Source organism: Sarcophilus harrisii, chromosome 1 (assembly GCF_902635505.1).
Source record: "Sarcophilus harrisii chromosome 1, mSarHar1.11, whole genome shotgun sequence".
NCBI classification, from domain to species: Eukaryota; Metazoa; Chordata; class Mammalia; order Dasyuromorphia; family Dasyuridae; genus Sarcophilus; species Sarcophilus harrisii.
The window spans coordinates 231,525,259-231,540,488 of record NC_045426.1 but is presented as its reverse complement, the minus strand read 5'-3'; the positions used below and the strand labels follow the sequence as shown (position 1 = coordinate 231,540,488).

The 15,230-nt window shown below is 32.8% G+C and overlaps 1 protein-coding gene across 3 annotated transcripts in view; it reads left to right on the top strand.

Moving 5' to 3' along the window:
- The window catches only part of DENND4C (DENN domain containing 4C), a 127,825-nt gene extending 112,750 nt beyond the window's left edge, over positions 1-15,075 (top strand). For 2 of the 3 annotated variants that reach the window (XM_012542628.3, XM_023497261.2), the window contains 6 exons: positions 960-1,155; positions 3,086-3,331; positions 7,313-7,430; positions 9,457-9,607; positions 10,032-10,096; positions 10,278-15,071. In XM_012542628.3, the coding sequence (XP_012398082.1) occupies positions 960-1,155; positions 3,086-3,331; positions 7,313-7,430; positions 9,457-9,607; positions 10,032-10,096; positions 10,278-10,414 (913 nt within the window). In that variant the 3' untranslated portion in view covers positions 10,415-15,071. Of the gene's footprint in view, positions 1-959; positions 1,156-3,085; positions 3,332-7,312; positions 7,431-9,456; positions 9,608-10,031; positions 10,097-10,277 lie in introns of all 3 variants that reach the window. The other variant, XM_031938217.1, reaches the window with a different exon arrangement.
- The last annotated feature ends 155 nt before the right edge of the window (positions 15,076-15,230 follow it).

The window sequence follows — 15,230 nt, the reverse complement described above, 5'->3', positions numbered from 1 at the left end:
AACTGATTGTAGATCAAAGCTTATTTTTTTCATCTTTTTTTTTTTTTTTTAATCTTTTTCTTTCTTGTGTTTTTTTTCCCTTTTGATCTAATTTTTCTTTCACAACATAATAAAAAGGGAAAATGTTTAAAATGAAGGTATATGTATAAACAATCAGATTATTTGTTGTCTTGAGGAGGAGGAGGAGGAATGTAGGGAAAGAAGGAGAAAAAATTTGGAATTCAGAAACTTAAAAAAATGAACATTGAAAACTATTTTTACATATATTTGGAAAAATAAGATACTATTGAGGAAAAAAGAAACTATATTCAGAAAAAATAGTTGTACATGTTTTGTTTTTTGTATTAAAGAATATTAGCTGTTTGGCAAATGATTTTATCCATTTCAGTATAAACGAGATAACAATTTCTGTAATAAAATCCAAGCTTGATGTGTTTGTCTATTATCAGTAATGTTGGCATTTGGTTTTAGATAGATACTCATTGGAAACAAATTTATCACTCTGTGTAGATATCATGGTATATTTAGAGAATCATAAACTAAAAACTAGTACAAACAGTTCACAACTTCAGTAAAGTTGCGGGATACAAAATAAATTCACATAAATTATTGGCATTTCTATGTTACCAACAGAGTGCATTAGCAAGAGATAAAGAGAAAATCCACTTAAAATAACTGTAAATAATATAAAATATTTGGGAGTCTACCTGCCAAGATAAAACTAGGAACTATAAGTGGGACAATTAGATAGATACTCATTGTTTTCCTGATAATGAACTACTTCTGCATTGTACAAGTCCAGCTTGGTTGTAGTAGATAAATTTTTGGGGGGTGGTTGGGGGGTTATAGCTGTAATTTCCTTGCCATTATTGTAAATATGTTAGTTTTGAAGGTAGTATAATAGTAAAAGAAAGTAATTTTATTTCGCATGTTTTTTTTTTTTTTTTTTCCTTTTGAAGTGTTGAGCTAAAGGAAGAGAATGGAGACTTCTCAAGTGTGAAACCTGCATCTTTAGCTAATAATTTTTCAAGTCGAGGAGTATCTTTGACTCGAAGCCACAGTGTTGGAGGCCCTTTACAAAATATTGATTTTTCTCAGCGACCTTTCCATGGCATTTCAACAGTTAGTCTGCCAAACAGTTTACAGGAAGTTGTGGTGAGTAACAGTAAATATCATGGTCCTATTATATATTTGTATACTTAAAGCACAGCATAATTTTGCATAAGGCATTTCGCAAATACTACTTTTAAAAACATCTCTTTTGTTAATACAATTTTGATTTCAGTTGCTCTCATTTCTGTACTTGGGCCCTCTTTTTGATAGAAATTTGAGTATGTATATTTGTATTTATACTTTCTGTTAATAAAAAAATAAATTTGAGGATTTTATATATTGCATTTAAAGGAGAAAGTTTCAATAAATCCTTTCCTTTAAGCCTTTGAAAATTTTTCTATCATATTTCCTACTCTTTTTTTGTATTTTTATTTATTTTTAATACACATTGCTTTATGAATCATGTTCGAGAGAAAAACAGAGCAAAGTTGAAAAGCCATGGGAAAGGGAAGAAAAACCCAAAAAAGTGAAGTAAACATATAACGTGTCATTTTTCCTACTTTTGATCCAAAAATTAGTTTAGTTTTTAAATTTTTAATTGAGTTTAAATCAAAGGATACAGGGAGTAAGGTATCATTAAAGGATAACATGAATTTTTGTTGCAGCCTGCCTCAAGTTGTATGAATTGACTTAAATTGTACTTTGAACTACCACTCATTTTTAAGAGTAACTGAAGCATCTCAAAATGCAAACATTTTGCAAATACTTTAAAATTCATAAATATTAATAAGGAAAAACTTCTCTCTGCTGTGATTTCTAAATAATTTGATGGAGAAATACTTAATTCTAATTATCCCAGGTTCTACAATTTCAAAGACTTTGTGAACTTGGATAAGAAAAAAAAAATTACATCTTTTCCCCCACTTACTCAAATTTAGCATTTCTTTTAATTATTTTAAAAAATTATTCTGAGAAAAGGATCATAGTCTCAACTAAATTGCCAAAAGGATCTGTAGTTGAAGAAAAAATACTTAAGAACTAATGTTGTAAAGAATTGAACAATGGTAGAGATTTTTTACAAAGAAAGGAAGGAAAAGAGTATAAATAAAATCAAAATACACGAGAAAAACAAATAAGTTCAGATACTTCTAGTTCAATTACTTATTTGTTAAATTTAACAAACTTTTTTTTATTAAAGCTTTTTAATTTTCAAAACATAAACATGGATAATTTTTCAACATTAACCCTTGCAAAACCTTGTGTTTCACTTTCCCCTCCCTCTTTCTCTTCCTCCTCTCCTAGATGGCAAGTAATCCAATATGTGTTAAAACATGGTAAAAATATATGTAAATTTAACAAACTTTTAAAAAACTTTTTGTGACATATATGTTCATATTTTCATGTGCAAACCTCATTTTTCTCCCTTTTTTGGTAATGTGTTTGCTGAGTTCATTGTTTAAGAAAAAAAAGTGGAAAGTTTGGTAAATACAATTTAAAACATACTTATAAAGGCTTAAAATAACTTGAACAAATCATATTTATTTTTTGTTGAAATTTTCATCATTTGGAAATTGCCATCAACATCCTGGCAGAACTATGGAGACTGAATGTAGATCAAAGCATAGTATTTTCACTTTCTTGTTGTTGTTATTTGCTTGTTTTTTTTTTTTTTTTTTATTTTCTTGTACTTTTTTCCTTTTTAATCTGATATTTTTGTGCAACATGACACATATGGAAATATGTTTAGAAGAATTGCATGTGTTTAACTTATGTTGGATTGTTTGCTGTCTTGAGGGGAAGGGGAGGAGAGGAGAGGAAGAAAAGATTTTGCAAAGATGAATGTTGAAAATTATGTTTGCATGTAGTTGGAAAAATAAAATGCTGTTAGAAAATTTTTATCATTGTATTAATTAAAAGAGATGTTGCAGTGTGCTGTGAGAACATAGTATATAGTTAAGTTTCTGTCTTTAAAAAGTATAAAATAAAGATGTAAACAATTTTCTGTTTGACTTTTTCCCCCCTATACTGTAAGGATCCTTTAAGGAAGAGCCCCAACCCCTCCCCTGTTTCCGTGCCTTACTTGAGTCCATTAGTGCTTCGTAAAGAACTTGAATCTCTGTTGGAGAATGAAGGGGATCAAGTGATTCACACATCTTCATTCATCAATCAACATCCAATTATTTTCTGGAATCTGGTTTGGTATTTCAGACGTTTGGACCTTCCTAGCAATTTGCCAGGACTTATCCTCACATCTGAACATTGTAATAAGGGAGTACAGGTAGGTACTAATTAAATCCATCAGGCTGTATTTAAAAGAAAAAATGGTGAGGAAAACCTAAGGGATTCAATGGGATACTTAGGTAATAGAAATATTACGGAATAATATTTTGGCCCACAAATTTACTTTTCAGAATTAGTAAAGAAATATATATCTTTAAAAGGGTAGTTAATAATTGCAGAATAAATAAGGAAATAGTTTATCTTTATTGTTCTTTTCCATATCATTCCACAAGTAATTCTCAGATTATATTAAATTGTATTTTTATTAAAACTAGCTGATAAAATTGATTTTAGATAATATTTTAGAAGTGCTTAATGATATGCTTAAGAATATTTTCTGGGAATGCAGTAATCAGCTACATTTGAGTATGCTAAAGAATACTAATGTCCTGGTACTAGTTGAAGATGGGAAGTAATCTGGGCTTCTTTTGGCATGGTGTTGAAGTTATTTCCTGTTATGGAATGAACTTTTCTCTGTTCATCTCAACATATACTCCAGTTTTACAAGAAAGTCTTTGTGTGAAATGTGAAATCATGTTACCAAACAGAATAGAAGGCTAGATCCGAAATCCACAACCCCCTCAGACTTTTCCAAAGCAAGAATTACACCCAAGAAGTAAAGCAATTACAGTTGGTTCTACTATTTAAGGTGCCAAACACCTGAATGAGGTAAAAACTTGAGGAAATAAGAGCAAAAAAGACTAATTCCTGATATGCCCTCTTAGCATCCCTGGCTATACCATGGTACCAATAGGTTTATGCCCTGAAATCTTTGACTCAGCAATTCTTTTGCCATTCTTAGGCAATGAGCAACAAAACTCACTACCATTACTATTTTTCCCTTGTGAAAGAAGAAGTGAACATAGGGGAAAACAGCAGCTTACTCTGCCTTGCATACCAACTGTCCTTTGTCAAAAAACTAAGAAGCAGAGGAAATTGGAGCAGAGTGCCGGCATGTATGAGGTTCCACTAAACCTGGAAAAAAAAGGGGGGGAGGGAGGGGGAAATGGATAAAACTAAAGCCATTTGTGTTTCTCCAGAAATGATTTAGATCAGAGACTGAGGCTGGTAAATTGAATTCCCCATTATGGGAGGAGGCTGAAATAGCTTTAAGTTTCAGTCCTTAAGGGAACGACCATTAAATGGGAAAGAGTCAGAAAATGAGTGTTAGGAGAATATAAGGGGAAAAAAGAATGAAATTACCAAAGATTTCAGAAGAAAGTTGATTAAAAACCTGTATCAGGTAAGTCAAAGGGAAGTTATTAATAGCAAAAGGAAATATGGCTTGTAGGACATCTAAAGTCCAGGTACTGCAAATATTGCGAGGCAAAAGAAAATGCACTAATAACTGAAGAGGTCAAGAACTCTGTGGATCCCAAAGAAAGCAAGAGAGAAACTACAGAAAAATATTCCCAATTGGTTCAAGAAAGAAAAAAGAATCAAGAAAGCAGAATTAATGACCCACCCAGGGGATAATAATTGACAGAACAGATAAAACTTAAATCCATAGTGATAAATCTTTCCAAAGAAATAAAGGAGACAACAATTGTTCAGAAATACATATATACATAAGTGAAGTAGCATTAAAAGAAAATGTCATCTCTATATAAGCAAAATCTTCATTATGAAGAAAGGATAGTTAGAACTTAAGCATTTTAAGACTGTGAGAAGAATACAAGTTCAAAAATCTGAACACTATAATGCAAGAAATATATACAAGAAAACCGCCAAAAACTTCTGAACATAGTGGGTGTAAAAGGAGTATCAAGTGAGAAAGAATTCCTAGATCTCCAGAAAAAAACTTCCACATAGTGTAGTTCAATTTCACGATTCTACTTATGAACAAGTAATCAGGAGAGCTTTGAATGTAAAAGAAAGAAATTGTAAATAGTATTAGATGGTTCTGTATCTATCAGAAATCACAGAAGAGAATGGAATTATGTTATGAAGAGCAAAGGAACTCAAGATACAACCTAAGGTGACATATCCTGCAGACTTGAACCTAATCACCAATGAAAAAAGTAGATTTTTCAATAAAAGAAAACCATTGAAAACATTCCTACAAGTAACTAACACCAATATTGAACAGATTACACCATCTTCAACCACAGAAATAAAACAGAAAGGTTTAGGGGGAAAAAAAGCAAGCAAGACACAAAGGAGAAAAATTGTGAGTTATGTCTCAACACCTCCCCTCACACTTGGGAACTTCACTATATATCCTGAATCTTCCCCAAACATCCTAACCACTCTGTCCCTTAGCTTACTCACTTCCCGTGAGCTACTTCTGGACCCCTCCTCAGCCTTATACAAAGAGAGCCATACTTTTGTGGTCACCCATAAGTGTACCACCTCCACATTTAGGAATCCTCTCTCTCTGGCCATTAATGTAGTGGCTTTTTACCTCTGCCTTTGCCTTTCCTTGCCAAACCCTTCTCTTTAGGCACTCTGTGACTATCTGTCCTACACTTTCCTCTTTCCCCCATTTTGACCTCTTGGCAGACCAGTTCGCTGCACTGAATGCCTCTGCAGTCTTCCTCCCCCCTCACTTGTACCTTTCACTATCATTGCTCCGACACATGTGCTTCTGAACAAAAATGAAAGAAGTCACGCAACCATTCTGACCATGAAGTTATGTCACTGTAGCTGAGCTCTCATTACCGCTAATCAGCCTTTGTAAAGCACAGGTCCTACCGAGCCTTTCTCAACTCAATAAACTCCAATAACTCCCTATTGCGGCCAAGATCGAATGCAAACTGTTCAAAATGGCATTCAAAGCCTTCATATCCTGTCCTGCTCCTTCCTTTCTAGTCTTCTGATAGCCCATTCTCAGTCACATAAATCTTTGTGACATTGGTCTCTTCCTGACTGTTCTACAAACAAGACACTCCATCTCTCAGCTCCAGATATTTTTCCTTTGGCTGTCCTCCATTCCTGGAAAGCTTTCCCTCCTCATCTTTGATTGCTGCCTTCCTTGACTTCCCTTAAGTACTAGTTTAAATCCTACCTCCTCCAGGAAACCTTTCCCAACTACTTTTAATTGTTTCCCAACTACTTTTAATTGTAATGCTTTCTTCCTGTTGTTAATTCCTATTCATCCAATATATAGCTTGATTATATATATTTGTTGTCTCCTCCATTAGATTGGGAGCTCCTTGAGCAGAGGGACTGTCATCTGCTTCTTTTTCTATCTCTGATGCACATAGTAGTTAGTACATAGTATTTGACATCTCTGATTTAGAGGCCCTTCACCATCCTGGCTACCCTCCCAGGACATTCCAGCTCATCAATGCCCATTTTTAAATGTGGCAGCCAGAACAAAATAGAATAACTAGGCTGATGATGTCACTTCTTAGGTCCTGATTACTGCGTTTCTCTTAAAGCAATCTATAGTCTACTTAACTTCAAACAATAGCTATAACAAAATATCTAGAAATGCAGCACATTTATGATGTCTTCAAGTTCACCATAAAAAATGATCTCTGTATTTTTTGATGTGCCACATCACAGTAATTTCTCTATTTCTTTTAAAAGTCATAGAAACAAATCACATTCAAGAATTAAGTTACTTTTCAGCAGTCTTCTTCTTTGTAAAAATTTATGATAAGAATTATAAAAATGTAATGAATTTCAGCACAAATTTGGATTTTTCTACCATTCATAACTTATGGAAGTCAGCATTTTGTTCGTGTCTGAAGTCTATAACACTGAGAGATTTCTCTTTCAACCTTATTCAAACTATTTAGCCTTTCAACCTAATATGTTGTATTTCCCTTCCAAAGAATAAAAGTATGGTACAGTAGAAAGGATTAGAATCAGAAATTAGGATCCAAGTTCAGCGAGCCTGTATTTAGATAGTCCCAAGTTTTTGTCTTGGTGAGCTTTTCTCCAGTTAATAAAAATTTTAGTTGAATTGAATTATTGTTGAACTTTGCTGTTCTCATGCTGTGGCTAATACTTTCTTTTGATTTACTTTTAGCTTCCTCTTTCATCTCTGTCCCAGGACAGCAAACTAGTATATATTCAGCTATTATGGGACAATATCAACCTTCATCAAGAACCTGGAGAGCCCTTGTATGTTTCTTGGAGGAATCTCAGTAAGTAGCTCAGTCTGTAAGAAGATGAGAAGCCTTACTGTTTCCAGTAGAATTCTTTTTGCATATCTACTTGGAATCAAATTTGGTATTTTTAGCTTATATTCAAGAAACTTTAAACTCTACATATCAAGTCTCAGTATAGTTGAAAAAGATCTCATAGATGGATGAGCTTGATGCCCTTCCATTTGGGCCCTTTTTTGTCCTGATTTGTTTGGAGAAGTCATCGTTAATGCAGAATTGTGATCAAGTTCACTCTGATGGTGTTTTAAGTCATAATTTTAGTTTTAAGTCTTTATTGTGATAATGTTCCTTTATTAAAAGTCCTCCTTTGGTACCAAATAGAGCTAACCTTGTTCTCCAGATTCTCAAAGTCTACACCAGTAAAACACAGACTGAGGCAGTTGTTATGGATGGAAGGATTGGGCAAGCATTAATTGTATTTTATGTTTGTTGTCTGAGCACCACCATAAATTAGAGAAGCTTTTTACTAGGAGATTGAGAAAGGGTTTTTGCGGAACTTGATAGCCAGTCTTCTTTAATGCTAATGCTTTCCCTCTAAAATTATCTCCAATTTATATTTTTTATAACTTACTTATATATAGTTGTTTGCATGTTGTTTCCCCATTAAACTGTAAGCTTCTTGAGAACAGGAATTTGTTTTTTGCCTTTCTTTGTATCTCCAATCCTAAGTACAGTCTGGTATTTAGTAGATATTTAATAAATGCTTCTTGACTTGAGTTATCCATGAAACCATCCACTTGGCAAAGGAGCTCTTACATCCTATATTTGGAAGTAGAGACACATTATATCACATATTCTTGAAACATCCAAATATGAATCATGAAAACATTTTGTATTTGAGGATTAGGTGACATAATTCTGTCTACACTTGTGAGAGGTAGGTATAGTGTGTGTATTCTTCCCGGTCTTGACATGTAGAAAATGAACTATGAGAGATGAAGCAACTTTGCCATTGCCATGAAGCCAGTAATTGGTAGACCTAAGTCTTTTGTTCTTTTTTTCACTTCGCCATCTAGCTGCCCCTAGACCTAGGTTTTCTGACTCAAAATCAGCATTCTTTCCAGTATACCCTTTCACAAAAAACCTGATTCTTGCCCTTGAAATAGATTAAATAGTAAAGTATGAGTTTTGTAACTACAAACTTTAGCATGCTATCAAGATTTGAAAGTATCTGTTTTTGTAGCAATTGAGAGTTTGGATAACACAAGAGTAAATTATATTGACGAAATCATATTAATTCTTATTCTTGGAAATGAGAGGATTTGAGAAAAAGACATTAGTAAAACATTTCTCTTTCAATTTTTCCCCGTCAAAGAAAATATGTTTAAAAGAAAAAGTCTTTTTACCTTGACACTTTCTCCATGAATTTTTTTTTTCTTGACTTGATAATTATTTTTGAAGAAAGCAGTTATGTTGTACATAAGGTTTTGTTTTTGGTTTTTTTTAAATAGAAAGTAGAGGGGCAGTTAGGTGGCGCAGTAGATATCAGATAGCACACTAGCCCTGAAGTCAGGAGGACCTGACTTCAAATTTGGTCTCAGACACTTAACATGTCCTAGCTGTGTGACCCTCGGCAAGTCACTTAACCCCAATTGCCTTAGCCAAAAAAATAGAGTAGTAAGAATGAAAAGGTTTTCATCATTTAAATAAAGTCCTCTGACATGACCTTATTTGTAAAGGAATTTAGAAGAATATATGGCAACTTAAGTAAAATATAAGCATGCAAAACACATTAAGACAAATATTGAGTAATTAGCATTTGTTAAATGTGCATGAATATTACTGTATTGGTTTTTTTTTTTTTTTTTTTTTTTTTTTTTTTCAGAAGAGGGAAGTGTAGAATTTTGAGGAAACGCTTTGACCAACTGGGTGTTAATCATAGTGGAGTTGATATAGTTAAACAGAGAATATAATATAACCCCAAATTAGAATGAAAAAACACTTTGGCAAAAAATCTTGGGATCACTTTTCTAAATGATGCTTATTCTCTATTATATATTTCTAGACTCAGAGAAGAAATCATCCTTAGTCTCAGAAGACCAGGAGGCCACAAGCACTTTAGTAGAGAACATCCGGCAAAGCATTCAACATAATGATGTTCTAAAACCAATCAACCTTCTTTTACAAAAAGTGAAACCAGATGTCAAACGACAAAGGTAAAGAAGACATTGTTTCCTGATTCAGTTCTCTTGGAATCATTTTTATATCCTAAAAGTATTGTCTAAATTATGTGCACACAAAGTATTATGGATAAGTGCATGATTTGGAGGAGTAAATTTAATATTAGCAGAAGGAAGAAGTTCATTTGTAAAGGAAATTGAAAATCCCTTTCCCCTGGTTTGTTTCTAAACTCCTTCCTAATAGCTTTTTACAGGAGACAAAGTTGGGGGTGAAGATAAAGATGTGTCTGCCTCTGCTATCCCCTTTCTCCCTTTTCCTTCTCACTTTTGGGTGTTCCCTGTGTCTCAGAGAAAGGTGTTTGGTAAAGGGGAATGAAAAGTTGGCCGTGCAGAACTCTCAGGCAGTTCATCACAAGCCTACTAACTCTCATTATCTGCATGTATTCATATTTCTTCACAGGAGTTTATATCGAGAAATCCTCTTCTTGTCATTGGTGTCTCTTGGAAGAGAAAATATTGATATTGGTGAGTCAATGTATATGGCATTTATTTTGAACAAGAGGGTTTTAAATTTGACTGATGTTAAAAAAAAGTTTCACAGTATTGATTTATTTATTGTCTGATATTCCAAATGCACTGTAGTTCTATTTTAAATAATTTTAATATTTTCTTAATATTGACTAACTTTCTAAAAATTGTCTTTCAGAGGCTTTTGATAGTGAATACGAACTCGCATATAAGAGTCTGTCTTCAGATATTCTTGGAAAGATGCAGAGAATTGATGCTCCCCCAAGTCTCAGTGTGGAATGGTGCAGGAAATGTTTTGGAGCACCTCTCATTTAAATTAGGGATTACTTTGAATCTTCACAGCACACATCAGTCCTGGGAAATAAGGTGTGCCAATCTGAAAACATTCAGGGATTGATTTCAGACTCCTGTGAACTGATGAAAATGCTGGTATGTTCCCGATGCATCTGTAGCTCATGACCTGTTTGTGGCAGTTGAGAGTCTCTTTTTTAAATTACTTTTTGTTTCTTTTAACAAAAGTTTTTGGATTTTTTTCATTTTCCATGATTCTTTTGTTAGAAAGAAAGAATGAAAAACAAAGCTCACCATAGGCATTTTGTTGATATGGTGTTTGGGGAACTTTCAGAATTGAGAAAAGTAACTGTAAATCTCTCAAGTCCTAAGTGAAGCTAAACAGCCTAATTCTAGGAGCAAAACCTAGAGGACAATAGATTTTCCTGTGTAAATATACCTGTGTGTCTCTGTAGATGTATGCATATGCATCCTATATAATAAGTGTATATATTTATTAAAACTCTTAGATTGCACATTGCAATACAACTTTCTGAAAGGGTCTCATGACCAGTGAATTGTTGATGCTCACAAACTGGGCCTCATTACTACTAGTCAAAATTTTCTGAAACTCTTGACAATTACCCTGCCCCTGGCTTTATTTTAAATTTAATATATACTGTCACTCTTTGTTTATATATATTCTTTTTTTTTTGATGGAATGTTATAGTCCTAATATCCAATTCCCTTCTCTTCTTCCTTCGTGGTACCACGATCACTTACTCTGAAGGTGGAACAGTTTTTGCAAGCTAATTAGGTAGTTTAAATGAATTTGAATCTAGATTTCCTAGTGATTTACAAAATTAATTGGAACTTGATCCTTTAAAAAAAAAAAAAAAAAAAGGCAACAATTTGCCTTTTGGCCTGAATTTTTCCCTCGGGCATGCCTTGGTCACTTTTTTTTAAACCTGTGGGATACCTTGCACTGCAAATGGAAGTTTAATATTTGTAATGTTTGAAAGTTAGTACTTGTAGATTTGCACGCACATGATCCTTATTGTGCATGTGTATATTTTTTTAATAAGCTGAATGAATTAAGTCTTAAAAGATGAAGCTGTTGAGCTTATTGTAGTTAGTAGATTTAAGATGAATCATGACCTCACATGCCTCTCAGCATTTTGTTATGCCTTATATGCCTTCTAATAAAAACACACTTTGTTGAGTGTGTTTGCCTTAGCTTACTTTATGGGACTAATATGTTTCCTGTTGATTGCTCTGATATTAATTAAAGTCAATCTGAATTTCCAGGAACCACTGGAGATGAATAAAGAAAGCAGTTGCTTCAAAATAGGCACTTCTAAATGGTGTAACTTAAAAGCACAAACTTGCCTTCTACCCAGTGTGTATTCTGTTTAAATGACCCTATAATTATTGTACCATTCTACATATCTGGATTTATCAGCTTAATACCAATGCAGGAGGACTCTAGTTTCAGGTCATTTTTGAGAGTGTTAGTGGCATAATCTCATGTCAGAAATTACATATACTATGGCAACTGAACAGGTGACATGACTAAAAAGTTTTTATAACCATTACTTTAAAAACACATATTTTGCACTATTTGTGTAGAGGATATATTTTTGCAATTTATCCCTGATTTTTCTTTCAGTTGTTTAAGTTTGTAATACTTAAAAGTCACTTATGACAAAAAGTCATTCAGAATTAACTTACTATGAAATGCTATTTTATATTATTGGACTTAAAGCCTTTGACACAGTAAAAATAATATTAAGAAGATGAATAAAATGGACAAAACACTCTTAAACCTATTCATTGTGTTCTGTGTGCTATAGTTCTGTGTGCTTCTGAAATGAGTAGGATTAAGTTATTTGTCATTCTTGGCAATTCATGTTTGTTTTTCCATTCTTAATGTGACTTGGGATTCATTTTTCTTCACTTATATATGTAAAAGCACTTCTGATTTGAAAGAAAAAAAAAAATCTTACAAAAATGACCTCTTTAATGCGTGACTGTTAATCGAAGTTCTTTTTTTTTTACTATATTGAAAAAATGTAAATACGTGTCCTTTTTTTTTTTAAGCCTCAAGTTCAAATATTTCTAGGCAATAGTTCAACTTGTCCTAATTTTTCATAACAACTTACTGTATTTACTCTGAGATTACATATCTTTAAATGCATAAGATATCATCTGACCCAAGTATAAGCCCTAGTTTTTTTATTTGCATAATAACCAAAATCTGCTGCTTTCTCTTTCAAGTCCCTGATTTTGTTTTCAGAATTCATCTGTTTGCTTGACTCTGCTGATCTGCCTTTTAAAAAATTTTTCTGAGGTTCTGAGAAGATCCTGTAATTATCGTAAATAATATCCTTGACCTCTGAAGACTTTCTGTTGGGAAAAAATAAATAAAAGACTTATTTACCCCTCCTGCAACCTAAAGTTATCCCTGAATAATTTTTAGGGTTGTTTTGTTTTGTTTTGTTATATTTGTATTTAATTGACTGCCAGAGAGATAAAAACACTGTATGAAACAAAGTCTTGAAGACTACTGAAAATAATTTTTCAAATTGGTATCTGGATTGTTGAGCAATACTACATTTTTGTTGTTTTTTTGTGTTATTTTAAAGTATTGACAGTAATCCTGTTGTTAGGATTGTAGAATTCTATTTCTTCATATTTACATCATTTAAGTTTCATAACACTGCAAAAAAAAAGATGCTTAAGCATACAAGCTTGGCTTTCTTAGTATCGAAATAATAAATCTCAGAATACTTAACCTGAACCATCCAATATTCTCATATTCTTTTTGTTCTTTTCCCATGGCTTATCTTTTAACATTAAAATATTTCAATACAGGATTGAAATTGGCTCAAAGATAATGAAATAAGCCATTAGAAGAAACTTTTTGGGGTCACATTTTCTTCTTCTGAGAATGAAAGACATAATTAATAAATGACTTTCATATCAGAAGGTTAGATGTTATGATAGCTTACAGCATTTGCAATTAAATCATCTATATGCTATCATTAAAGTAATCCAGATTATCAAAAGTAAGTCACTAGCTTAATTCTCCATTTGATAGAATTTTGTTATCATCTGAGTTTAGAGGTGATTAAAAATCAGATGGTTTCATTTTGGTTTATTGAAGACCTCATTACTTTAGTGGAAAGGTTCTATAGAGTTAGAGGCAGTCTGCTGTCATGGGAAAAGACTGAGCTTGGAGTAAGAAGATATGGATCCAAAACCTCATCTGAACCCTGATAGCTGAATAACAGTCAGCACCCATTTCCTCATCTATAAAATGATGCACTTCACAGGATCATTATTATTGAGTGGCACACCTAAGAGCAATATATTGAAATCTGAATATAGCAGATATTAACTATCATTTTCTTGGGCACTTTATGGCTTATACTTTGACATTTTCTCTATAACAACCTATTCAGGCACATTTAAGAATCATGCTCATTTTACAGATGGAAAAAACTGTCAGAGGGGTTCAGATCACTTGCTGATGGTCATGAGTCTTTTAAGTGTTGGAGTTGAAGATTTGAATCTGGATGTTCTGAGCAATTCCTACTACTCTGCACTGCCTCATAAAGCTGAAAGAATGAAAACTCACAGCCACTACTCAAATAGAGAAGGATTTACATTTTATAATTGGAGTTCACATCTTAGTGAACTTTTCCATTTAACTAACTTTAAAGCCTAGTAAATTTTGCTTATTTTTAAGTCTCTCTCTAGTCCGTTGTATCAGTGAACTTCATGATATATTCCTGATAAGAAAAGCAGTGCTATTCAGCAGTTCTGATGAGAAAACCTAGTCAGTTAAGCCATAAAACTTGTCTTTTGTTTCCTCTCTAATTTTATTAATGACTTTTGGTCCAGGTTACAAATCTTAATAGAAAGTTATTTCAGTTATAAGAGTAACTTCAAAGCATCATAATTTCCCATAGTGTTCAAGCCAAAGAACTGGTGTAGCATTTGTAATTTTTTTTCCTCGAGTCTCCAAAATATAGTTTGTCACACTTGAAAATTACATTAATACTCTAATTTCTAAGGGATGTTACGTAACTTAATATTATGTAGATTGATATTTTTACTGTTTTCCAGTTCACTGCAATATAAATGTGTCGGGAGGATTAGTCCTGATGTTCTTATAGCAACCTTGTTATAAGAAATTCATCTTAGGACATTTATATATTTAGGTTAATTGAAACTTAAACTTTTTTTTTTTTAAAGCAAATAAACTCTCATTTAATCACTTTTAACACCAAAGGTGCCTTTCAGGACAGTAAATGCTGAAGTTGAAATTGAGTACAAAGAAGTTGTCATTAAACTACTTCGATGCATATTTTATAAAGCTATATACTGTTTCTTTCTGTACCACTCAGTGGTACAAACAAAAGGGATTGTTTCCTATTGATAGAAAGCACATTGATGTCCTTTCTGGAAATGAGCTGTACTCCAGTAAGGATGAAATAAGAATTATCAATTTTACTGTTGGAAAGCTTTCTGCTACTGCAGTCAATTTCTCCTGGATTCCAAGGCTTTGTGAATTGTTTATTGCATCATATTAACTATGCTTTGACAAATTTCTCAGAAGGGTGCTTTATTTTGTATAGATCTGACTATAAAGGAAAGCTTGTTAATGCATTTCTCAAAATAAAGTTTATAAATTATTTATATTTCTGGCATTTGATTTTCTGAAAGACCTATTTTATTGTTCACAGTGAAAGATTGCAGTTGTTCTCATAGCTTTCAAATAAAAAAAAAAACAAAAAACAAACTTTCAAATTCTTACTCTTGATCTGATAGTCCCAGTCTTAAACACTGGGAATGT